A 22,786-nucleotide genomic window follows, 5' to 3' on the forward strand; every position below is an offset into this window, starting at 1 on the left:
CAAATTGAGTCTCTACCTGATATCAGGCTTCTCGTGTCCGCTATTCATTAATAATTCAACACTTTCTTCTCTTCATTTTTTGTGTTGCATTCCCGGGCCTCCCTCCACTCATTCACTAACACCAAATTTCCAAGCGAAAGATCTGCTTTGAACCATCACCGCCAAAAGAGTAGAACATCCTTGGCTGTCAACATGTCGCGGACTGAAGCACTTCAATCGTTGTTGTTGCACGAACTGAATGACAATGAAATTATCTCGAACACCTCGGACCTTGTTTTTGAAGGAAAGAAAGTGACTCTGCAAGATGCTCAGTCGGCTATTTTGTCGCTCGCTGCTAAGAGCATGATTGAATTCGAGAGACATGAGCTCGATGTTTTTGTTTTGACTCAGGAAGGTGAGCTGGTTTGCAAGGAAGGATCTCACGAAGCTCGCGTTTTCCAAGAAATTTGTCAATCCATGAACGGTTTGACCATTGATGAGTTGAAGAGCAAACTCGGAAACAGCGCTGGTGTTGGTCAAGGAAAGGCCTTCAAGATGGGTTGGATTCGTAAGGAAGGTGCGAAGCTCGTCAAGAACACTGACACTATTGTCGACGATACCCAATCCAAGCTTCAAAAAATCAAGGATGTCGGCAAGCTGGACGACACAAAGGCTTTGAATGAACTCAAGAAAAGAAAGTTGATTGAGAAGAGCAAGGTCGTCTACTTCTCCGTGAAGAAGGGACCAAAGTTCTCACTTACTGTTGAGAAACTTGAGGCCGATCTTACTTCCGAAATGCTTACCAATGGCTCTTGGAAGGAGAAGAAGTTTAAAGACTACAACTTTGCTGCTGATGGCGTTCCTCCTCGTGGTGGTTGTTTGCATCCCCTTATGAAGGTTCGTGAGGAGTTCCGCAGATTCTTCTTTGAACTCGGTTTTACTGAAATGCCTACTGATCAATTCGTTGAAATTGGTTTCTGGAACTTTGACGCTCTTTACGTCCCCCAACAACACTCTGCCCGTGATGCTCAGGACACATTCTTTTTGAAGAAGCCTGCTGCAGCTGAAAAGCTTCGTGAAACCGACTATGTTGCCAGTGTAAAGAATACTCACGAGAATGGTGGTGTCTCTGGTGGCATCGGTTACCGTGCTCCCTGGTCGGAGGAAGAGTCGAAGAAGTTGGTTTTGCGTACACACACCACTGCCGTTTCCTCCCAGATGCTTTACAAGCTTGCCAAGGATGGTTTCAAACCCTGCAAGTATTTCTCCATCGATCGTGTCTTCCGTAACGAGACTGTTGACGCTACTCATCTTGCTGAGTTCCACCAAGTTGAAGGTGTTATTTGTGATAAAAACCTGACTTTGGGTGACCTTATTGGTTTCATGAAGGTTTTCTTTGGTAAAATGAACGCTCGTGAGCTGCGTTTTAAGCCTACGTACAACCCATACACTGAGCCTTCTTTGGAAATTTACTCTTACCACGAGGGCTTGGGCAAGTGGGTGGAGATTGGTAACAGTGGTCTGTTCCGTCCCGAGATGCTTTCGGCCATGGGTCTCCCTGAAGATGTTCGTTGCATTGGTTTTGGTTTGTCACTTGAGCGTCCTACCATGATCAAGTACGAAATTAACGATATCCGTCAATTGATGGGTCCTAGAGTCGATCTGGAATTAATTGAGGCCAGCCCCATCGTCCGTCTCGACAAGTAAAACACATTGTTCGTGGAAAAGTCTAAATGTAATTCCTGTCGACAGTCCCAAGACCCGTGTGTGTGTTGTTTTTTTGAGTGTTTGCATACCACTACTAGTATACACACAAGATTTACCCACTAAGCATACTAGAACTACCACTTATGTCGTTGACACTCCAAGTCTGTCTACATAGAAAAAGAAATATGAACATTAAAACTATATGTGGTTATCTCTGGGGGGAATTCGTTACCAAATGCGGAAGTAGTGATGGGGGGAAAAACGAAAGAAGAAGAAAGCAAGAATATTACACGGCCAAAAGGAAAGAAGAGGGAGAGGCAGTGGCAGCCTGGAGTAGCTAGTACTTTGCCAAGTTTTTTTATGCTAACATTCGAGTCGAACATCGACCATACGGTCGCGATATTCGTCCATCAGCCGATCATCCTCTTCATCCATATGACCTGTTATATCTGGAGGAATTTCTTGCATAGCAACACTAGGTGCACCGTTCAAGTAGCGGAGCTGTTCCAGAGCACGAACCCTTAAAGCGTTTAATGAACGCGGAGAATTCTTGTTCTCAATTTTGCTACTCACTTTTGGATGAAGAGTGTAGTCCGGTGCGAAAAACTCGAAATACGGAGTGAATGCCGGAAGCTCATTCGGAATGGAAGCATCCACGCAGATAGACGTCTCGTAGCACCAGGCTAAAGCGACGTTCTTTACCGTGTAGCCGCCTCCGCCAATAACAAGCATGGGGATGTTGAACGATTTGGTAAAACGAACGCATTCTCCATGAGCCTTCACACTAAGATTGAAAACTCCTAGTCGATCATACCCAAGTGAGTCGGCGCCACATTGCAAAACGATAGCAGAAGGTTGAAATGTATTGATGGTCGGTTCGACGATCGACTTAAATAAGCTGGTGTACGAAACATCATCAATACCATCGTCTAAAGGAATGTTTAGAGCAAAATGTTTGCCTTTGTTTTTACCAATCTCGTCAAATTTTCCTGTAGCGGGGAAAAAAGTGCCGTTGTACTTATGAAACGAGAGAGTCATAACCCGGTCTGATTCGTAAAATGCCTCTTGAACGCCGTCACCGTGGTGAATGTCAATGTCAATATATAGTACCCGCGGGTAGTACCTTAGCAAAGACAAGATTGCCAGCACAATGTCGTTCACATAGCAGAATCCACTGGCTTCACCGCGCTTAGCATGATGAAGACCTCCACTCCAATTAATCGCAATATCCGTTTGTCCCTGAAGCAGCCTTCGGGAAGCATCAAGACTTGCACCGGCGGAACGTTGAGAAAACTCATATATGCCATTAAACACAGGACAATCGTCTCCAATATTGAATTTTTGGAGAACGTCTGAGTACTCATCAACATTTTGGGGTGTGACGCGCTGTAGAAATTCGAGATAATCCTCTGAATGGAATTCCGCCATCTCTTTAAACGTAGCCTTTCTTGGACAATAGACATCCATCTCATGATGAAGACCGTACCCCATAATAAGATGATTGGTAATCGTCAACCGGTGAGGTTTCATAGGATGTTTATCTCCATAATGATAATTGCCTACAGCGCTGTCATGATGGTAGGTCACTCGTTTTTTTTGAGGCTTCAAAAACCACTCAGAACTCTGATTGTTCATTTAAATAGAATAGGTAAGAACAAACGAAGAGGTAAATCAAATGGGGCCCAGAATTGAGAAACGAATAAAAAAGAACTAAGAGATATAACGAAATAACGATGGGAACACTGTGTTGTTTTCACTAGATAATTATGCGATAATAGAGTCCGCGAACGAAAATGAAGCAACCTGATTATGTGATGAACGAGAGAACATTCAATAGCCTTTTCCTGAGCCGTAGTTGAGCTGCAGATATTTCTCAAAGGAATTGTTAAAACCGTTGCTAGTAGGGAAGGTGTTGAAGTTCGTTCACAACATGAAGGGCGTCGACCAGCAAAGAAAATACCATATACGAATATTGCAGAAATACGGGCTTAATGAACAGAAATTGAAGGTCTGATAGCGCAAAAAATAGTCTTAAAGCATCTTGATGAGCAAGGCAAAAATGAAACCGTACTGCGTTTCAAACGCTTGTTTTTGGTGGTTGTGTTGATCATTTTCTCCACCAACGTTAAACGACACAAAAAGGTGAAGCAATGTCAGATTGAGTATTAGACGATAGACTGCTTATTTTTCTTGTTCTCTTGTTTACTCGGCTATAGTCGCCCTGTTAAGTTTTCCAAAGACTTATTTTAAGGATTTTATCCATTTTAATTGAACCTTTCATAGCGATTCAAAGTTCATCTTTATACTTAAAACAAGGATTTAGAGAATCTCGTCGAGTCCAAAGAAAAATTTTTTGCCCTCCTTTTGAAGCTGAACTTTTGCATTTGATTGCCACGACGAATATAAGTACCTAAAGTGACTTCTTTATAATTACGTTACATAACTATTGAGTCCAACATTAATTGTCTCTATACATTCTCATAATCGTTTCCGGATTGGTTTCCTGCTTTCCTCTAAAATGGCCGAGGATGTGGCATATGTATTATTTGAATATCTTCAAAGCTTGGATAACTTGCCTTTTGAAACCAAGCACTTCTTTGATGAAATTACTGTGAAGGAAATGGCGGTCCACGAACTTTTTAAGCGGATTAAAAGCCAGGATAAACTCATACAAAATTTCGTAAAAAGCAATGGTGCATTAACTCCATATCCTCGTGAGGAAAATACATTTCAGGAGATGGAGGAAAACTATCAAAAGGCTATTCAAGTTCAGAAGGAAAAAGTTGACCTCGCAGAAAGAGCCCGTGCACTCATTACCCGGCATATTAAGAAATTAGACGCCGAAATGAAAAAGGTAGGCTTTGTTGTTGTACCTGGTGAAAAGGGACAAGTCGATGTACAATTGCCTTACAACGCGTACGGCAGTAGTCTCTCTTCTCGTTACTCTAATGGCACTGGAGGGCCCATACGCTCATCATCGGCTTCGTCTACTCGTCGTCGCTCCAGTACAACTCACGGTGCTACTGCTTCAAAGGCTGGCCGTTCTGTAGGAAAAGGAACTCGAGGAAAGAATGTCTCCTCGACTGCTTCTTGGAACAACGATTATGCATCAAAAGAACGGTCCGAATCCCCTAGTACACACACAAAAGCTTCTGCGACTCCCAGTGTTTCCGGAGCGGCTGCAGTGGAGTCGACTGGTGAAGAGGAAGAAGACACAGAAGTGTATTGTTTTTGTCAACAGGGCTCTTTTGGTCAGATGGTTGCTTGCGATGACGAAGGATGTGAACGTGAATGGTTTCACATGGAATGTGTCGGTCTCAAGGCACCTCCAGAGGGAACGTGGTATTGTGAGACCTGCAAAGAACGCCGTTCCAAAGCCGGTCTGCCTACGTCGTAATCTCCCGGCCTTAAACCTTCGAACTTTGGCCATAAACATGTGCTCTACCTGCACAAAGCAGCACACCATACGCATTCATGACTTTAACGATTCGAAACGCTCATAACTCATCATACATACATAGTCCCCCTCTCATACTTTTGTTTCTCACTTTGAAACGAACCTCTTGCCTACCTATTGTAGCCTACAAAATGAAAAAAAACCACTCACCCAACTCTACAGAAATGCTGAATGAAAGTCGCTACTGACTTTATGGGAATTCAGTGCAGACGTTATGCAAGCCGCACACAAGGAGACGTGCCATTTTTTTGTAACAATGATGCCAAGAGAGAGACCAGGAGACTATAGTTGGCTCATGCAAATGAAAATGTTCCTTACTCGGAACCACTTTGGTCATCGTCCTCTTCGTCACCAGAAATTTCAGCGTTTTCCTTCTCAAACTTCTTCATCAGATCAGCAAGCTCAAGCTCATCAGTCTCGCTGACAGCCTTAGGCTTCATCTTCACGACGCAAGAACCGTTGGCCTCAGTGATAGATTTCTCAATAGCAGCAATAGCCTCTTCCAACTTCTTGACACCAAGAGTCTTGTCCAAAGCGTTGGTAAGAATAACATACAAAGGAGGAGCAACCAACTTCACCTTTACAGGAATGTCCTCAGTGTGAACAGCCTCGGCAGCACGCAGAGCGTTCTTAATGGCAGTAATACCATCATAACCAAAGCAAGTAACCTCAACATCAGCACGAATCTTGATGGGTTGGGGAGTCAAACGACGAGAAATCTGGGCCAAAAGATCCTTGACGACGCCAGGAGCGGGTTCATCGAGGCCTTCAAATACAACTTCGGGGGAAGTGATGGCCAGCTTGAAGGCATCATAGGCGTGACCATATTTACGGTACAAAGGCCAGCCAATGGAAGTGTACATGGTCTCCAAGGGAACATTGTGCTTCTCAGCAATGTGTCTCATGATAGAGTGAACAGCCTTGGACTTGTTGAAACGCTCCTCACACTTAAGGACGTCTTCGGGACTGACACGACGCTTCGACAAGTCAATGTAACCTAAAAGGAACACGGTTAGATGATGAACCAGCGAAAAACATTCAGGAAACCAGTTTTTACATACCCTTCTCCTTGTCAACACGAAGGACAACAACAACTTCGTTACGGCCGACACGAATATGCTTTTGAACGGAACGAATACGGCGTCTAGACAACTCGGAAAGAAGAACCATACCCTCAATGTTGTCGTATTCCAACAATTTCACGTAAGCACCCATTTCCTGGATTTGGCGAACTAAAATTCGTTAATATACGCCGTTTCCTACAAAAAAAGCATACCATTGACGACAACAAGTTCGTCCACTTCCGGGAAGCGGTTTTCATACATTCTACAGCTCGTAGTCGACATTTTTGTTGTTTTTGTTGACAGAGGTATTGGTTCTGGCAGGAATAAAAGGTGGACGCGTGGCGGTCAAATTTGTCCACACACACATGGTCCAACACCGGAAATGGATTCGCACAAATAAACGAAGAAAACCGAAGCAGTCTACAGTAAACGAGTAGCTAGAATTGCATGTGGATAGTTGATTTTTCTGTTTTGCCGAAATTTAAAAATTGTGTGTGCAATAAGTCTCGAACCTGAGTACGTACGGTTTACTGTAGAAATCGAAAGAAGTAATTAATGTAATGTAATGAATTGAAATGAAATGAAATGAAATAAAAGAAATGAAGAAGCATCTTATTGTTAAGGGTAAGAACAGTGCTGCTACACAGTACAATTTTCTATGCGCATATACGCGAATGCAGACAGCCATTTGGAACATGTTCCATTAGAATTCCTATTTTATAACGGGCACACCCGATACTTGATCCGCACTTGGATCAATCGCTATACTCGTCCTCCTCAAGAACGCAGCCCCACAGTTGATCTTCAGCATCAGAAAACTCTTCGTCCATGACAAGTGGCATCTCGTAAACACCCTCAGCAAGGGGATGACTTTTAATGTCGTCGACAAATGGAATGAGCTTTTTGAACTTTGGCGAGTCTTCACCTTCACATACTCGGAGAACTTCCAAGCCTCGTTGGAGGAAAACTTTAGCACGGTTAAAATCCCCGTGAATAATGCAGAGTCTAGCTGCATCCAAATACGAAACAATATCAAGCCGACCAAAAAGTCGTTCTTGATGAGCAAGTAGTATACGGTGTCGAAGTGCTCGAAGAGCGCCTCGCGGGTTTGTCACGGCCATTTTAGCGATTCGCCGGTCATAGTATGCAAGCTCTTTACGGCGTTGATCACTGTGCTTTGCAGGTGTGCCAGTCATGCTGCAGGCAGAACACAGACATAAAAACCCAAAATGTGCTTGAAGTAGCTTACGGCGTTCTCCTTTTGGTTTTTGCAGATCGATATAAGTAGTCAAAATTTCTTCGCCTTTCTGTATATCGCGAACCGCATGGACAGTTACTCCATCGAGTGTATCATTCCATGTATGCTTTACATTAGGACTGCAATCATGATTCATGCGCGAACCCAACAAAAACAGACCGCCTTGGTTATCGTTAACCGTGAGTGCGTTGGAATAAAACGGGCCCAGGTACGGACCCATGGACTCGACATGGGCATTGAAGAGGTCATGGAATGCAGCTTGTTCCTCCTGGGTTTTTTCTTTAACAGAATTTTCAATGATCGTGGCATCATTTGGTGCCTTAAACAATGGTTGCTCAACAAACAACCGTGTACCTTTAGGAATATTCTTGGCTGCTATCATCCCCATTCCCTTCCCCTCGACAGGAGAGACATAAAAAAGGTCTGATTGAAGAATGCACATGGCGACAGCGAAAAGAGAAAGTTGATAGTAAATCCAGTCAAAAGTGAATACCGCAAAGAAATGTTTAGATAAGAATCACTTATGGATTCGAACCAAATGTTTTCTATTTTCTATTTTTTTAAGTTAATTGCAGCGATTAATGCGCAGTCAACAACGAAGAACCAAACACCATAAAACCCAAGACAAACCAACCCTAATAATCCTGCAAAAGAATCCTCGTTGCTGCCTTACTGACAGCTACTATTTAGAAACGCATTTTCTACCTTGGCTGAATAGATGCTGTTTTTTTGGTGGTGAGGATTTTAAGTTTTTCGCCTATTTCACATGATTACCTTAAATTATAGCGAACCATTCTTTTTCCCCTCACCACCAAAAACAGCTCTTGAATTGTCCACGAATATTTCTGTTGTTTGAGGTAATTCAGCTGCCGTTACTGGCTATTACTCGTTCATACACGGTTTCCACTTGCTTATGAAGCTTGGTGATCCGCTCTAACTTCTTTGCTTTTACAAATTTGCAACGCCACTACGGTCACCTAAAGTCAACAACACTTCGGGTGAAGCAAACTATCCCACTCCCATCATTCCACATTCAAATAGCTTCAAAATTTGTTAGATTGTTCTCTTTAGAGGCTTTTTGTTCCCATGTCTATTGGTCAAAGTATAGAGGATCCAATCGTTCGGGCAATTCGCCAGAAAAGCCGTCCTCCAAAACACGACTTCACGGTGGTTGTAAAGGAAGACGGTACGACGGTTAGTACTTTGGATCGTGTTGTTAAAAGTATGTTAAATCAGCAGGTTTAGGATCACTGTTTGGGATCTTTAGGCAGTCGAGATTGTTCAGCACTCGAATCTATTTCAATCAACAGTTACTGGGTGTTCCTGTTTTTTTATTTCAAAATTAAACACTAACCAATTATCTCGTATAGATGTACAAGCACCTGCGACCTCTATTCCCACAGACGAAGAGTTTTTCGACAAAAACGACCCGGAGAAACCCAATTTAGCCTTTTTAAAGAACCATTTCATCCGTGAAGGACGTCTTTCCGAGGAACAAACGCTATACATTATTCAGAAAGGTACCGAGATTCTTCGAAAAGAGCCCAATGTTTTGGAAATTGATGCCCCGGTTACTGTTTGCGGTGATATACATGGTCAGTATTACGATTTAATGAAGTTATTTGAGGTCGGCGGAAACCCATCTACCACACAATATCTTTTCCTCGGAGACTACGTTGATCGGGGTTATTTCTCTATCGAATGTGTCTTATATCTTTGGTCTTTAAAGATCTGGTATCCTACGTCTTTTTGGCTTCTCAGAGGCAACCATGAGTGCCGGCATTTGACCGATTACTTTACGTTCAAACTTGAGTGCAATCATAAGTACAATGAGAAGGTGTACGAAGCCTGTATTGACTCCTTTTGCGCTCTGCCCCTTGCTGCCGTAATGAACAACCAATTCTTCTGTGTTCATGGTGGCTTATCACCCGAACTGCACACGATCAACGATGTCAACGAAATCAACAGATTCCGCGAACCGCCCACACACGGGCTTATGTGCGATTTATTGTGGTCAGATCCCGTTGAAGACTTTGGCTCCGAGGGACATTCCAAACACTTCACACATAACCACGTACGTGGCTGTTCTTACTACTATACATATGCGGCAGCATGCAGTTTCCTTGAACAGAATAACCTCTTATCCGTTATTCGTGCCCACGAAGCTCAGGATGTTGGCTATCGTATGTACCGCAAGACCAAAACCACTGGATTTCCTTCCCTCATGACAATTTTTTCTGCCCCCAACTATCTTGATGTATACAACAATAAGGCTGCTGTTTTAAAGTATGAGAACAACATTATGAATATCCGTCAGTTCAATTGTTCTCCTCATCCATATTGGCTTCCCAACTTCATGGACGTTTTTACCTGGAGTTTACCATTCGTCGGTGAGAAGATTACGGAAATGGTAATCTCTATGCTTAATATCTGTTCTAAGGAAGAATTGTATGATTCCGATGGCTCATGTACAGTTGCCCGTCCTGTCAAGACAGCTGTCGATCCTGAAGTGGAAGCACGTAGACAGATCATTAAAAACAAGATCATGGCTATTGGAAGAATATCTCGTGTGTTCAGCGTTCTGCGTGAGGAGCGTGAGAGTGTCTCTGAGTTGAAAACGCTTACGGGACAACAGCGTTTGCCGGCCGGTACCCTGATGCTAGGTGCTGAAGGCATTAAGAACGCCATTAGTTCTTTCGATGATGCACGTAAATCTGATTTACAGAACGAGAGGCTTCCTCCGCAAGGAAGTCGTCACTCAATGGACGTTCCACCTCACGAAGAGCTGGACAAAGTTCTCTCTTCTGATGACGGCGACGACCCATCCATTGAAAAACTGGCAGAACGTTTATCTATGTAGGTTTCATTACTTTTACTTCGTTGAATCTTCGCCAGCCGCTTTACGCTGCAAGCTTGTTTCATGCACGAAACCAATCAAATTTCTTCACTGCGTTTTTCCTCTTTCAGTAAGTTTTTACTGCATTAAAACTCGACTAAAGACGTGGCTCGAGCTAAATTCCTTTTAGCATACGAATTAGGGAAGTTGAAGGACGACATATTATGCCCGTCCTTCCACTGAAGCTATCTGAGCTGCAGTTACAGACTACTAAACGCTTTAAACTGATCGCACTCGTTTTGACCAAAAGCACTTATTACTATTATGCTTACACGTTAGCCCTTTGGGAATATACAATCTACAAATCAATCTGATTCCGCCATAGATTGACATATCCTTTAAATTAAACCATGTTTTCCAGACAACATTTTGGATTGGTGCTTGTAAAAGAAAAACATGTATTTGTTCTACACATTTGTAAGGTTAACAAAGCTGAATGGTCGCCAGACCAAATCAGCGAGTAGGTGGTATCCGTTGAGGGTAAGATATCCAAAAAAGCAAAGTTGCTTTGAGAAGTGTGTTACAACAGTTTCCTTAAAATGCCTATTTGTGACGGAAACTGCAGAACAGTAGGTCGTAGCCTGGAAAATCGTAGACGATGCACTCCTCGCGAATGTAAGAATCAAAGTGTCCAAGCTTATTGACCAAGGTATTTTTGCGACGGTTAGGATCTTTTGCTTGAAAAAGACTAACCGAAAAGCGGCCAGCACCAAATACATCAATAGTTTTCGCTACTGTATCATGCATAGTCCGACCAAATCGTTGCTCGGACACATTTGTCTCAAACGAAGCGTAAGAACAATGCTCTTGAGGGGTAACATGAATGGTAGCATAGCGATCATCGCATAAAGCGTTGGACGAAAAGCCCATTGGCTCAAAGGAAAATGCATCCAACAATGCCTTGCCATCTTTTGTCCAGCAGAGCTCCTGCACACCTGCCTTCTCGGCTGCATAAGCACCAAGTAAGTGACCGGTAGAAACAGAAGAACCATGCAATCTTGCGTCTTCGACCGAGTCGTAGCCTTTTTCAGCAAGTACAGAGCCCAAAGTTGGGGAGTAGAAGTTTAGGGATTTTTGAGGCGACATTTCTGTCATCAAGACTTCCAATGTCTCATCCTCGGGATCGAGATTGTCGTCTAAATTGTTGTATGCTTCGTCGCAGAACGAAAACAAATACCAATGTGCTTTGTTTGTAGGACCAACAGCATACGCAGAGCCGCTGGGGAAAAAGGTTTCCAAACATTTCACCTCATCACTCCAGGATTTATGTGGAGCTAATTGACGACTGGGAAACATAAAGTTTTTACGGGAATAGAACACACGTATCGGCTTTTCAAAGCCAACGCTGGCCGCTAACTCAAGCAGCCGAGGTAAACTAGCAAGCAGGGTGGTAGTACCGCATGTCTTTAGAATAAGTTTGTGAGCAAACACAAACAGAGAGGATTCGGAGAGCAAGTATGCATCGACCTGATTAGATGAAAGAACACTTAGTACTTTGCAGTGAGCAAGATCCAACACCTCGTCCAAATCTGCCCTAGGAATGCTTCGAAGACCCATTTTTGACGAATCCATCGGAGCTGAAAACCAAAGCTCCAACAACTTCTCAGGACCCTCAAATGAGGAATCGTTGTACTCCATTGATTTCTCTTGATCTACAATAAAAGTAGGTGCCATTTTTGTAGTGTATTTTCGATACTGTCCACGAGTTTTCCCAATATGAACCGTCGTAACACTGACTGCAGCTAGTTTAACTCTGGTCTACTCCTAATGACCCGCTAGAACAGATACATAAGCAGTAGCAATATGCTAGAATATGCACAGATCTGTTTCGATTTCTGTTACACGAAAGAGCGGTTTGCAGAGGTTAAGTTCTTTAGAGGCCTGGATACACCACTATTCCCATGAAGAGAAAACACAGGCAAAAGTAGCAAACAAGAAAATTAGTGCGAATTGTGTTATCGTACTGATATATCAAGAGCATGCAATCCCTGTATTTATAACTGAAACTTTATCTGTTTAAAGAATTTCTTTTTCGCAACTTTAAACGCAATAAAATTTTACACATGCCTGTCGCACAGGGTGTATCGCATTTGCGACAAATAAATGTAAATAGACTTCATTGTGGGCTCCTGTAAGGGTCGTCCAAAGATCGCAGGGAAATTACTACTTCAAGTCGAATAAATGGAATAACTTTATAAACAAAAATAAACATAGTAAGGAATGACGATAGAATAGTCCGTTTTAGTATTCGAAACATTTTCAGTCAATTGATTAAGAGACTGTAGTCTACTTGTGCTCTTCAGTGGGATTGGATGACGGGCTCTGCTGTACTTGAGTTTGAGCTTTGTTGGCGGCCATATTCTGTTCGTAGGCGCCAGAAACGATATCTGAAAAAGAGCGAACAAAAGACTCTTGCTGGGGAAATTTGGTAGGAGTCACCTCGATTTCCGGGATATCGAGGTATCGGCGAATTCTTTTGGAACGAAGGAAGAATCCCTGAAAAATACTGAAGAGATTACTAGGTAGCCAGTACATGAAGATGGCCATGGGAAAATTCATTGTGAACAATGGACTGGCAAGACACATTAAGCGGAAGAAACGCTTCATTGAAGGTGCAACGGGCGATTTGTTTGTGCCATTTTCACTGCCAAGCTCAATATTGGCCCACATCAAGAGACCATTAGCAATCGGAATGGCATGCATAGGATCTGGTTTTGTCAGGTCCATTACCCAGCCAAATCCGCCGTGCTCCAAACCTGGAACCGGGAAGTCAGCCATGGTTTTTAGAGCGTAGAAGAAGCTAACAAAAAGAATTCCTTGAATGAAAGGGGCGCGAAGTAGCCGCATCGGATTGATTCCATTTTCCTTGTACAGCCGTTGAACTTCCAGAGTCGCTTTCTGCATGGCGAGCGAATCACCAGCGAGTCGGGCACCATGTAAAGTTGCCATATGACCGGCAACCTGAGGACCGATAGCAGCCATTCTAGAGGATGTTCTGATCATGCCAAGCATTAATGGAAACATCAAAACACGCATGCCAATTGCGGTTGCAGCTATGGACGCCCACCACGGCATGCCTGAATATACGTGGATGACTTCTAAGATGCTCTGTAAATAGGGGTACGGCCACCAAGTATGCGTTCCCAATCCCATAGCCTTAAGATCTCCAATTTTATGAACCGCATTGACGGCTTCCACTGCTGTGTCTGTGGATATAGTTCGGTGAGCTAGGATGGACGAAGCCGAAGGCCATTTGTGTCTGTCAGTCAATCTTGGCACAATACTAATCATGCTTGCTTGCTTTCTGTAAGCATTTTGAAAGCTACTGAAACACCTTCGAGTAAAACAAGGCTCGGTTTTGAATAGTATTTTGAGAAGCATTCGAGAAGACATGACTCTTTATTTTTTGCTCAAGAGAGTATACAAAAACACAGAACAGTTAATAATAACGAAGGTGAAAACTTGAATCTCTTAATTTTTTTCACAAATCCGCAACTCCTTCGTATTGTCTTTTTTTCGAAATCACTAAAAAGGAAATCTTCTGAGATTAGGGACGAGATAGCTTCTTTAATTTATTCCTATTTCAGTATAACCGAGTAAATGTCTCTAAATAGGGTAAAAATGGTAAATCCTCAAATCCTCACCTGGCGGTTCATTCCAAGCCAGCAACTATAACATAGAAGGCTGACAGAACCAAAGACAAGAAGTTAGCCTCCTAGAGCAGCCCAAACTGGCATTAAAGCTACTGTATTATCTGCAAATAGAAGGAATTATCTCTTTATTGTCAATTGTTGCAACATAAACTCAATGGGTATCACAGAATCAAAGTTCGTTCTCTTTTATCACTTTCGCCTTGCATGTCTACTAACAGTTTTAAAGATTTAGTGTCCGTGATCAGGTTGAAAAGCTGCTAGACAATCCTGTAAGATTATAATAGCTAAATCCCCCTGTGAGTATAATCTAACCGAATTAGTACAATTGTGACCTAGTTTTAATCTTTCATTCAGTATGACTTTCCTAAAATACATCTGATTCCAAGTACGAGCTAACGATCTGTTTTCAGCTGGTTACGAATCCTACTTCACTAAATGACTTCTTTACATTAATCCCAAATAAGGATATCGCAGCTTTACGTGACTCTCATTCATTTTATGCATTGAAAATATTCGTCAAATCGAGTTTGCATACAATAATGGCAATAAGTCTTCAGGACCCAGGACATCTTTCAAATACTTTAACCAGAAAGGCACTACAGAACTCTATTCGTTTGCTGATCAGAATTCTTCCCTTCTTATTCACCGCGAAGCCATCATTGCACTGGTTTAACGAACTACTTTTAGATGCACCTGTTTCTTCAATTGTGTTATCGGAATGTCTTACTGAACTCGGAGCAAGGCTTCCGAATTTAGATTCAGCTCCCAAGTATCAGTTTTTTGGAGAACAACTTGCTGCTGCTTTACGAACCATTGCCTTTCTGCCGCATGTGACTATCGCTGAAGACAATCAATTGAATCAACGATTATGGTAAGCCCCTCTTTAATCTATTCAATATTCTAATCTCGTATTCAGGGCCCCCGGTATTGGACTCTCAACCACGTCAAATTCAAGTTCTAAAGAGCTTGTTAATAATCGAGTAGAGTACTTAACTCTACTTTGTGTCCTTTTCTCAGAAGTACTGTATCAGCCCAAAGGTTTGTCAAGGTTTCTTCATGGCAACAACTAACAAAGAAATAGAACACTGCTTTTCCCTTCTATTATTCTTCTTCTCCACTAAAAATGAGAAGGTTTTCATTCTTGACTTTTTGTGTTCTTTAACAAATACTGTAAGTACTGAATTTTTTTTCTTCCCTAACGATTATTGTAGGCATTTCAGAAAACTTCATTCATCTCCTTGAAGTATTTTTCGGGTCAGCAAAGAGAACTCTCCGTTCTCAGTTTGCGGATACTAATTCTACTGCTCTCATATACCCCCCTACGAATTGATCCATCTTTACTTGCCAAGTTGCAGGACAACAATGTTCAAGTTTTAGAGATGCAAAATTATTATGTTTTTTATTACGAAAAGCTACACAGGTCTACTGACTTGGAATTTATTGTCGGAGGTATTGAACAGCACACTACATCTTCTCTCAAACATACCTCTTGGTTTCGTCCCCTCGAAAGAGAGTTTTGTCTAGGTGCCCAAGATAACCTTTATCTCTTTCTTATACTCTGCACCTTTCATAAGGTAAGCAAACCACGCATTCCATTTCTCATTAACATTTAGCGTTTACTTCGGCACTTGTCCAGCTCCAAACATCTTCACCAACTTGTTTTGAATCTTTTGTACTTGATTGTTAAATGCTCTAGTGAAGGGGGCGACAAGCATGTCTGCAAAGTAGTTTACTTGATACTTCGCAAGTTGCTTTTGATTCCTCAATTGGTATCTTCTTTGTGCAAGCCGGCTCAAAACCTTCAAGTACCTTCCATGGATTCTTACATTCCGGGCTTTCAAAACAATGTTGGAGATTATGTAATTTCTGTAAGTTCATGTTCTTTTGTTTTTTTCTTGTGTCTTGCTAACAGTATAGACAACGGCCACTCTTCTAAAACTGAAAGCTGAAGAGTATTCCTCTTTGTTTCCTATATTAATGTCCACTCTACAGCATGCTAATGGAATTTCATTGAGTACACTTGATGCCGTGCTAGATCTCCTTTCGACTATGCTTCAACCATCGTCACTGTTTTTATCTAAAAACAATGCAATTAAGCTTATTCATTTGTTGAGTGCGCTTCAATTGTACGCATCAAATGAGGGAATAAGTACGGTTTAAACGGTCGACTACCCAAACTAACTAATCTAGAAAATAACGGACTAGCCCTTGCGTTCGCAAAAATAAAAAACCATCTTCTTCCTTTATTGTCTCTTGATAAACAGGAGATGGAGAAGAAAGCTAGTCAGTTTCTTCCTCAGTTTTACACTGAAAGCACTGCTGACCTGACGTCTTTAATCCATTGGGTACGTACCTATCATTGATGCTAGACTAACACCTTCTAGTATGGTGGTTTATTTAATGACAAATTTACGGTGTTGATTTCGTTTATTGAGAATTCGGATTCGCCAAACCCTATCAATTCGGTCATTAACTCCTCGGCGGAAGCTTGCAATCAGAAAACGACAGAGAACTTTGAATTGTGGAATCAATCTGTACATTTCTGGTTTATTGCATCCTACTGGGGGCAAATACTTCGCACTAGTTCCTTCCAAGACGGTGTACTGTCACCCTGGTATGGAACTCAACCGTGTCTGATACAGGTGAAAAGCCAACAACAATCGTCTATATCTTTCGGAAACGCATTGACGGTTGACACGTTGACAAGCATAATGTCCCTTCCGTTTAACAATCACTAGCAGACTGATCCAAAGTGTTTACTAGTTAGTCTTACGAGCCCATGATTATTATTATATATTTATACGAAGTGTGATATATTATTCAGCTAAAAAGAATGATTTAAAACCCAAAAAGATAAATAAGTACGTAATCATCCATATTAATTACACGTTTAAGAACTGCTCAGCCAAAACTTCGTTCTTCTCAGCAAGTTCTTCAAAGACGAAGTTAGTTTTTGGTGAAGAAAGGCTGCCACATACCATAGTTCCGATGTCCAAAGTGGCATGCTCACCGCATGACAACTTATGAACAGACGGCGCGTCCAGCGCACCGATTATTCTTGGTGATAGGATTTTTGTGGACTTCTCTTTAAGATGCAGCAACTGAACAGTTTTTTTTGGACCACTCGGCTTAGTAGTTTTCTTCGTCTCTTCACCCGTATTAACAGCAACTCGAGGTCTCAACTGCCAAGGATAGGCGTCACCCATTCCTTTCATACAAGAAGGACAAACAAAACTGCGCATACTGTCAACTATGCTTGCACTTAAACCAACACAATCACAATGATAATGACGCTCGCAGCCGACACATGAAACTAGCAAATCGCCAATTTCAAATGGTTGATTGCATATGCAATCTGATTTTGATGCTTCCAAATCTTTTCCTGGCAGAGAAGAGGTCCAATCCTCCTTCACCGTCTTTGTAGTACTAACTGTGGTACCGGGGACAGGAGTATTTACGGAACTTGGACTAGCCGATGGAGGATGCTGTTCAGTTTTTGCACGCTTGTTGGCATGAGAATTACGAGATGACATGGCGCTAGGTGGCAGTAATCCTTCCGCAATTTGTCGCATAATTTCCCGTTGCCGTTTTGTTGGTCTTGGTTTTCTAGTAGATTTTGATTCTCCTATTACGGGCGGAGGATTAGGGGCAATTGGCACACAGTTGTGAAGCTTCTGTCGGAATAAATTGGTTTCATCAGCTAGAAGTATTTCAGCACCTTCCATTTTTCGCAAAAAAAAGCGAGCAATAGGAACCTCCGCCATTGTTAGCCCGAAGGGGTTATGCGCTAAGGCGTATAGTTCATTTCGAAATCGTACAGCGGTACCAACAACACTCCGTAAAACTGCAGTCTCCCGGGGTTGAATAGGCAAACGCTCAACATCGCGGCACAAAGACTCAAGCTCTTCCAAACGAGGTCTATTTGAAAGGCGTGGTATCTCAACACGATAATCACATATAGGGCATGTAAACTTTTCATCAGGACGCATTTTTTTCTTGGAGATTTTTAGACATTTTGCATGGTACCATTCACGACAGACCTCGCATTCTATCATTACTCCATTTTCGGGAAGACGACAGAAGCAGAAATATCCTCCATGACGTTTCTTCGCAGCAGTAATATTGACGCTACCAGAAACTGCATTTTCAGGCGATGAAGGTTCGATGGGAAGACCTGGCTGATCAATTAACGAGAAGCAGGAAGTATTACGTTTCCTGACATATTCCAGATGCTGTCCCAAAATCTCCAGCGGAGCATTAGCCTTTCCGAATAAACGCTTTCCACGGCGAATCCATTCAATGACTTGATCGTACATCTTTTGTAGGGCGGTCACATTCTCAGAAACAACGGGTAACCGTTCAGCCTCAAGTAAAGTTCGTTTAACTTCGTCCGCTGTGGGTCTGTGACTAAATTCTTCATTTTTCGTTTGTTCATAAAGACAGTTTATCCTTCTTTTTATATCATTGGCATCACAAAGCATTTTTTGAACAGCACTTAACAAGCTTTTGTCCACACAAAGCGTAAGCGCTTCATCGTGCATTACAGAGAGCTTTTCGTACGAAACGTTGCTTTGTGAAAGAACCTTTCGTACTTGATTTTCCCAGATTTCTGCCTTACCCTTCATAGCTTTCACAAATACCATGTAGTCACTATTCTCAGGAATTCCGGCATTATTACCCATAGATATCAGTTTTTCCAAATCAAATTGAGTTGAGGATTCCGTTTTCAGTGAGTAAAACATTTCCAACCATTCAAGCTGATTAAGATAACGATGAATAACGACAATCTCCGGGAATTGGAAACCTAAGTTATCCCCCTCTTCAATTAACTTTTGGCAGATTTCTTTTGTTATGGGTGAATTAATTGCTTCAACAAGCTTCATTCGGAAAGTAACCAAGGACAAAGCTTTCTTCTTCAAATCGTTGATAACGTTACAAGAAAACCGAAGCGTTTCACTTCCTTCTATTAATTTGAAAAATTCATTCAAATCATTAGACGAAGACATTCCACTTGTATCGGATTTAATTGTAAGTGGACTTTTCTTTGTACGCTTTTTCCTGCTCGAACTTATGTGCAAGCAGTGACAAGCTGAAGAGATCCAGCTGTTTGCTTGTTTCACAAAAAGTTTTAGATTTGTAATCTCTGGCAAATTTAGTCTATTCTTCTCCGCATCGTCTAATAGCTTTTGCAACGCATTAAGGTCCGGCTTTGCTGAATTCGAGAGAATATCTTTTAACGAATTGATCCAATTCTCTGGAATGCGTGGGAGGAGCTGGAAATCACTTACACATTTTTGAAGTTGAGTGAGTTCAATAGATTTGTAAAGAACAACATCGGTGGAACCACAAGAACAGGTCTTCTTAATTGCATCCTCAAGACAGTAGTCTTCATCAGAACATGCACAACGTACACGGCAACGAAAGAGAATTACGCCACAAGAAACACAGTGCGTTCCCGAAATCGCATTCTTTGTTGCTGCATATGTCCGAGCGCCCGGGTAGAGCTTATAAAACTCGTTTTCTAAAGACTGTTCTTTTTGCATTACGTCCTCGAGCAATGGTGCAGCCCACTTCTCACAAAAATTGGACACTTTTAACGCAACCAGATTGAACAAAAGTTGTTCATATGATAATTGGGCATCGAGTTTTGCCAACCTCATCTGCTGTAAGCATTCTTTTAAATAACCAAAACGAAGCCAGTGGAAAGTGCCGACATAAACAGACTCAACAAGGCTAAACCCTAATTGAAGACCAAAATAAAACGCATTAGGTGCAGAGATCATAAATTCATTCGCCCGAAGTTCAAGTACGTGTACAGTAATGTCGTGCTTTGATAGCTCCTCCAGATGTAAAGCAATAGAAACGTTAGACAGTCCTTCAATGTGTGAGGATGCAAGTTGGGCAAATTTTTGCTCGTCTTTGGGCGAGACAATGTACCAGATAACGGTATCACCGAAACGATGGTGCTTAATATCACAAGTATTGTATAAATTCTTAGACCAGTTTTGAAAATGCAAGGGTAAACCAAGCAGCATCCGAGTGTTTGCAAGGAAACGCGTGTCACAACCGGTGTAGCAGAAGAGACTATCAGGATGAAAAGGGATAGAATGAAGATTCCATGGATGGGAGACAGTTTCTTCAAGAGGAAACAGCTCCTTAGTAGGCAGGGAGCTTCGCAGAGACACGGATTCAACATCGATAAGTCCCTCTGTGTGAGTAGAACTTTGTCCTGAACCCGATTGTCTAAGGAGTTCCCAGAACTTAAGTTCAAGAGCATCATCCGTAATAGGACCAGTATAATTTAGAAGACTCTCTTTTATCGGGCCTGAAGCATCATACATGGAACGAAGAGTCCACAAGTGACCGTTTACGGGATCGTAATTTTGAAGATGGTATTTGCAAATGGGGCAATACCAATCGTCCTCTGGTATTGAACTGAGAGGGGGGTCCAAACAATAAATGTGGTATGCGGCCTCACAACCATCACACAAAAGCATTTCCTCCGGGCGTTCCTCAAGCCGACAATTCTCACACTGCTCGCCGTGCTGAAACAAAGGCGACATTTCAGTCTCGTCCTCAATTTTAACATCACTCTTCTCGCTCGAGGAATTGCTCATGGAACCACCGAGCCGTGTAACTTTCGAATCTCTGCTGCGTGAGTGTCTTGCAGTGAGGCTTCGCTCATAAGGTTTTATGTAGCGATCGTATGTACGAGAAATAAGTTGCCGGGTTTCTGAATTATCTTCAAGACACAGTTCACGTAGAACCTTTGTAACCACCGTAATATTAATATTAGCACCATTGGTAGCAAAATGGCCAATTGCATTTCTTAATTGCAAAAAGTCAACGGGCGTCTCATGAATTACAGGCGGATGATAGAAGAAAAGTCCGTTATTTTCGTGGAACGTTTTCAGAGATTGATAGTATTGCGCATTCTCTGACAGGTTGAAGTTTTCGCTCTGAACGAATTCCCGTTTCGCGCGGAAACGAAACTCGTCAGCATCTAAAGTGACAGGAATTCGCCAATTTGAGGGAGGAACTACCTTGATAGCTCCATATTTGCATATGTCTGCCCAATGACTCGTTATAACCTTGAAGGGATCAGCCAATTCTTTTTCTGAAAGCTTGATACAGGGAACATGCTTGAGACCAAACGGCCGTTTCTCCGGAATCTGCTGTGATTCTTCATCAGTGCAATTCAGCTTGAGTGCATCTATACGTAAAAGATCTGCAGTATTTGTTTTCCGTTTCGGTTTCCCTGGTTTCATAGGAATAGGTTCCTGCCACGTTCTACAGCATGACAGGTGTAGGAAAAAGCTGACATTGGCAAAATGAAACTAGGTTACGCGAAAATCAGAAAGACATTATACATGACTATAGTTTGGAAAAATGTATGGATTAAAACTGTACATTCACTTTTGCAATGTGCGTCAACAAAATTGGCGGCAGGGCAACATCGCGTTCCTGGTGTGGATGTTGAGTTGAAGGGCATAGAGGAGGCTGGTAGCGAATGATATTGAAACGTGGCGGAATCGAGGGCGGCACTCTCAGAAAACATACGGACTAACAGAATTTGCCACGTTTGTAGCAGCTCCCCTTGTAAATAATACTCCGCTTTTCTTGTTTGTTCTATCTCTCTATTTGTTGATTTGGTGGTTGTGCGTGGTGCCGATCGTAAGCTTTTAAGGTGTTGTTTTTATATCTAAGCGAAAAGATAAGATAACTTTAACTGGTCTCTTAAGTCTTCTTAGCCTTATTCACAGCACACATACCATCGTGTTTTATTGAGTGATGCTGTACAAAGTTACCTCGCTCTCTGGCAGGTGTTTTTTCTGGAACAGCGGAAACCTCCTTAACACAGTTACTCTCTCGAGAACACTGGCTACTACGGCGGTCCTGCAATCAGCAAAACGTGGAGGTGGTTCTACACAGAATAACCGAAACTCAGCCGGAAGAAGGCTCGGTGTGAAACTCGTACATAGTAGGTTAACAAACATGTGCTCCGTGAGAACTTAAACTATTTCCGATGCACATTCAAACACAAAATTCGTTGTCAAGCACGATTCAAACTCGAGGGATGCATACTAACAAAAATAGACCAGTTCGTGAGAGCAAATCAGATTATCGTGCGACAGCGTGGCACAAAATATCATCCTGGTGCAAATGTTGGTCTTGGACGTGATCACACCCTTTACGCTCTCGTTACGGGCTATGTCAAATTTTACAAGCAAACTCCAGAAAGTCGGCGAAGGCTCATTGGCGTGTCGTTTGACCCATCTATAGACTTTCCAAGACCATCCGACGAACCTTCTTTAAGGAGAGTTAATAAGTATATCATTTCGTGAAATTGTAATAAAATATGGAAATAAGAGTTGGCGCATCGCGTCGCGTAGTGTTTTTCATTTAACCTTATTTCCTTCGCTTGTGAGTGAGGCTTTTTGTTGACAAACCACCACTAGGCCCACGTTACCACTTTCATTTTCGAGTGCCATACAAAATCCGAGTTCGAGTCCTGCCACCACCACTAAATAGTGCCAACCTCAACCATCATTCGGCTTAACATCTCCCACCAAGCAACTAGTCATTGCTCCTTGGGAACGGCTGTTCCGACATTATTTCTTTTGCTTTTGTACACATCTTGAAGAAAAAGCACCTGTACCTGCCATTTCTCGAGTTGTCAATCACATCTCGTCTCCTCCTTAAGTAGTAAGGAGGACCTTACGGCTCTCTCTGTATATCCCTTCGCCGATTGCCTTGTTATAGCACATACTT

The 22,786-nt window shown here is 42.2% G+C and overlaps 11 protein-coding genes across 11 annotated transcripts; 5 read left to right on the top strand and 6 right to left on the bottom strand.

Annotated features, from left to right (window-relative positions):
- The first annotated feature begins 127 nt into the window (after positions 1-127).
- On the top strand, positions 128-1,942 carry SJAG_03626 (cytoplasmic phenylalanine-tRNA ligase alpha subunit Frs2). The gene has a single exon (XM_002174728.2). It carries the CDS (start codon positions 193-195, stop codon positions 1,684-1,686), a length of 1,494 nt encoding a protein of 497 aa, XP_002174764.1. The 5' UTR covers positions 128-192; the 3' UTR covers positions 1,687-1,942.
- On the bottom strand, positions 1,859-3,860 carry SJAG_03627 (histone deacetylase Hos2). Its single transcript, XM_002174729.2, has one exon. It carries the CDS (start codon positions 3,319-3,321, stop codon positions 2,050-2,052), a length of 1,272 nt encoding a protein of 423 aa, XP_002174765.1. The 5' UTR covers positions 3,322-3,860; the 3' UTR covers positions 1,859-2,049.
- SJAG_03628 (ING family Png1) lies at positions 3,775-8,129 on the top strand. Its single transcript, XM_002174730.2, has one exon. It carries the CDS (start codon positions 4,205-4,207, stop codon positions 5,081-5,083), a length of 879 nt encoding a protein of 292 aa, XP_002174766.1. The 5' UTR covers positions 3,775-4,204; the 3' UTR covers positions 5,084-8,129.
- SJAG_03629 (translation initiation factor eIF2 alpha subunit) lies at positions 5,160-6,572 on the bottom strand. The gene is made up of 3 exons (XM_002174731.2): positions 6,420-6,572; positions 6,205-6,375; positions 5,160-6,140 (listed from the first exon to the last, which is right to left on the bottom strand). Exons 1-3 carry the CDS (start codon positions 6,487-6,489, stop codon positions 5,458-5,460), a joined length of 924 nt encoding a protein of 307 aa, XP_002174767.1. The 5' UTR covers positions 6,490-6,572; the 3' UTR covers positions 5,160-5,457.
- On the bottom strand, positions 6,809-8,175 carry SJAG_03630 (histone lysine methyltransferase Set5). The gene has a single exon (XM_002174732.2). The coding sequence runs from the start codon at positions 7,905-7,907 to the stop codon at positions 6,963-6,965; it is 945 nt and encodes a 314-aa protein (XP_002174768.1). The 5' UTR covers positions 7,908-8,175; the 3' UTR covers positions 6,809-6,962.
- An 85-nt stretch (positions 8,176-8,260) lies between these two features.
- Positions 8,261-10,818, top strand: SJAG_03631 (calcium-dependent serine/threonine protein phosphatase calcineurin). The gene is made up of 2 exons (XM_002174733.2): positions 8,261-8,687; positions 8,836-10,818. Exons 1-2 carry the CDS (start codon positions 8,552-8,554, stop codon positions 10,323-10,325), a joined length of 1,626 nt encoding a protein of 541 aa, XP_002174769.1. The 5' UTR covers positions 8,261-8,551; the 3' UTR covers positions 10,326-10,818.
- Positions 10,531-12,318, bottom strand: SJAG_03632 (S-adenosylmethionine decarboxylase proenzyme Spe2). Its single transcript, XM_002174734.2, has one exon. It carries the CDS (start codon positions 12,033-12,035, stop codon positions 10,905-10,907), a length of 1,131 nt encoding a protein of 376 aa, XP_002174770.1. The 5' UTR covers positions 12,036-12,318; the 3' UTR covers positions 10,531-10,904.
- Positions 12,255-14,060, bottom strand: SJAG_03633 (inner membrane translocase Oxa102). Its single transcript, XM_002174735.2, has one exon. It carries the CDS (start codon positions 13,752-13,754, stop codon positions 12,648-12,650), a length of 1,107 nt encoding a protein of 368 aa, XP_002174771.1. The 5' UTR covers positions 13,755-14,060; the 3' UTR covers positions 12,255-12,647.
- On the top strand, positions 13,987-16,946 carry SJAG_03634 (dymeclin 2). Its single transcript, XM_002174736.2, has 11 exons — positions 13,987-14,188; positions 14,241-14,283; positions 14,335-14,367; positions 14,425-14,885; positions 14,931-15,052; positions 15,096-15,184; positions 15,226-15,588; positions 15,628-15,882; positions 15,932-16,163; positions 16,205-16,359; positions 16,399-16,946. Exons 1-11 carry the CDS (start codon positions 14,169-14,171, stop codon positions 16,750-16,752), a joined length of 2,127 nt encoding a protein of 708 aa, XP_002174772.1. The 5' UTR covers positions 13,987-14,168; the 3' UTR covers positions 16,753-16,946.
- SJAG_03635 (Lid2 complex subunit) lies at positions 16,797-22,518 on the bottom strand. The gene has a single exon (XM_002174737.2). The coding sequence runs from the start codon at positions 21,280-21,282 to the stop codon at positions 16,897-16,899; it is 4,386 nt and encodes a 1,461-aa protein (XP_002174773.1). The 5' UTR covers positions 21,283-22,518; the 3' UTR covers positions 16,797-16,896.
- Positions 21,564-22,480, top strand: SJAG_03636 (mitochondrial 54S ribosomal protein YmL2). The gene is made up of 2 exons (XM_002174738.2): positions 21,564-21,995; positions 22,112-22,480. The coding sequence occupies exons 1-2, from the start codon at positions 21,806-21,808 to the stop codon at positions 22,357-22,359; spliced, it is 438 nt and encodes a 145-aa protein (XP_002174774.1). The 5' UTR covers positions 21,564-21,805; the 3' UTR covers positions 22,360-22,480.
- Positions 22,519-22,786: the final 268 nt, after the last annotated feature.

Source organism: Schizosaccharomyces japonicus (assembly GCF_000149845.2).
Source record: "Schizosaccharomyces japonicus yFS275 unplaced genomic scaffold supercont5.2, whole genome shotgun sequence".
Lineage (NCBI taxonomy): Eukaryota > Fungi > Ascomycota > Schizosaccharomycetes > Schizosaccharomycetales > Schizosaccharomycetaceae > Schizosaccharomyces > Schizosaccharomyces japonicus.

Bases quoted from the DNA above. Each gene is read 5' to 3' on its own strand.
- SJAG_03626 (XM_002174728.2), top strand. From the start codon at position 193: ATGTCGCGGACTGAAGCACTTCAATCGTTGTTGTTGCACGAACTGAAT.
- SJAG_03627 (XM_002174729.2), bottom strand. From the start codon at position 3,321: ATGAACAATCAGAGTTCTGAGTGGTTTTTGAAGCCTCAAAAAAAACGA.
- SJAG_03628 (XM_002174730.2), top strand. From the start codon at position 4,205: ATGGCCGAGGATGTGGCATATGTATTATTTGAATATCTTCAAAGCTTG.
- SJAG_03629 (XM_002174731.2), bottom strand. From the start codon at position 6,489: ATGTCGACTACGAGCTGTAGAATGTATGAAAACCGCTTCCCGGAAGTG. The intron at 6,376-6,419 runs GTATGCTTTTTT...AACGAATTTTAG, and splicing joins CGAACTTGTTGTCGTCAATG to TTCGCCAAATCCAGGAAATG. The intron at 6,141-6,204 runs GTATGTAAAAAC...TGTTCCTTTTAG, and splicing joins TCGTGTTGACAAGGAGAAGG to GTTACATTGACTTGTCGAAG.
- SJAG_03630 (XM_002174732.2), bottom strand. From the start codon at position 7,907: ATGTGCATTCTTCAATCAGACCTTTTTTATGTCTCTCCTGTCGAGGGG.
- SJAG_03631 (XM_002174733.2), top strand. From the start codon at position 8,552: ATGTCTATTGGTCAAAGTATAGAGGATCCAATCGTTCGGGCAATTCGC. The intron at 8,688-8,835 runs GTATGTTAAATC...TATCTCGTATAG, and splicing joins TTTGGATCGTGTTGTTAAAA to ATGTACAAGCACCTGCGACC.
- SJAG_03632 (XM_002174734.2), bottom strand. From the start codon at position 12,035: ATGGCACCTACTTTTATTGTAGATCAAGAGAAATCAATGGAGTACAAC.
- SJAG_03633 (XM_002174735.2), bottom strand. From the start codon at position 13,754: ATGTCTTCTCGAATGCTTCTCAAAATACTATTCAAAACCGAGCCTTGT.
- SJAG_03634 (XM_002174736.2), top strand. From the start codon at position 14,169: ATGGGTATCACAGAATCAAA. The intron at 14,368-14,424 runs GTATGACTTTCC...ATCTGTTTTCAG, and splicing joins TAGTTTTAATCTTTCATTCA to CTGGTTACGAATCCTACTTC. The intron at 15,883-15,931 runs GTAAGTTCATGT...CTAACAGTATAG, and splicing joins TTGGAGATTATGTAATTTCT to ACAACGGCCACTCTTCTAAA.
- SJAG_03635 (XM_002174737.2), bottom strand. From the start codon at position 21,282: ATGAAACCAGGGAAACCGAAACGGAAAACAAATACTGCAGATCTTTTA.
- SJAG_03636 (XM_002174738.2), top strand. From the start codon at position 21,806: ATGCTGTACAAAGTTACCTCGCTCTCTGGCAGGTGTTTTTTCTGGAAC. The intron at 21,996-22,111 runs GTAGGTTAACAA...TAACAAAAATAG, and splicing joins CGGTGTGAAACTCGTACATA to ACCAGTTCGTGAGAGCAAAT.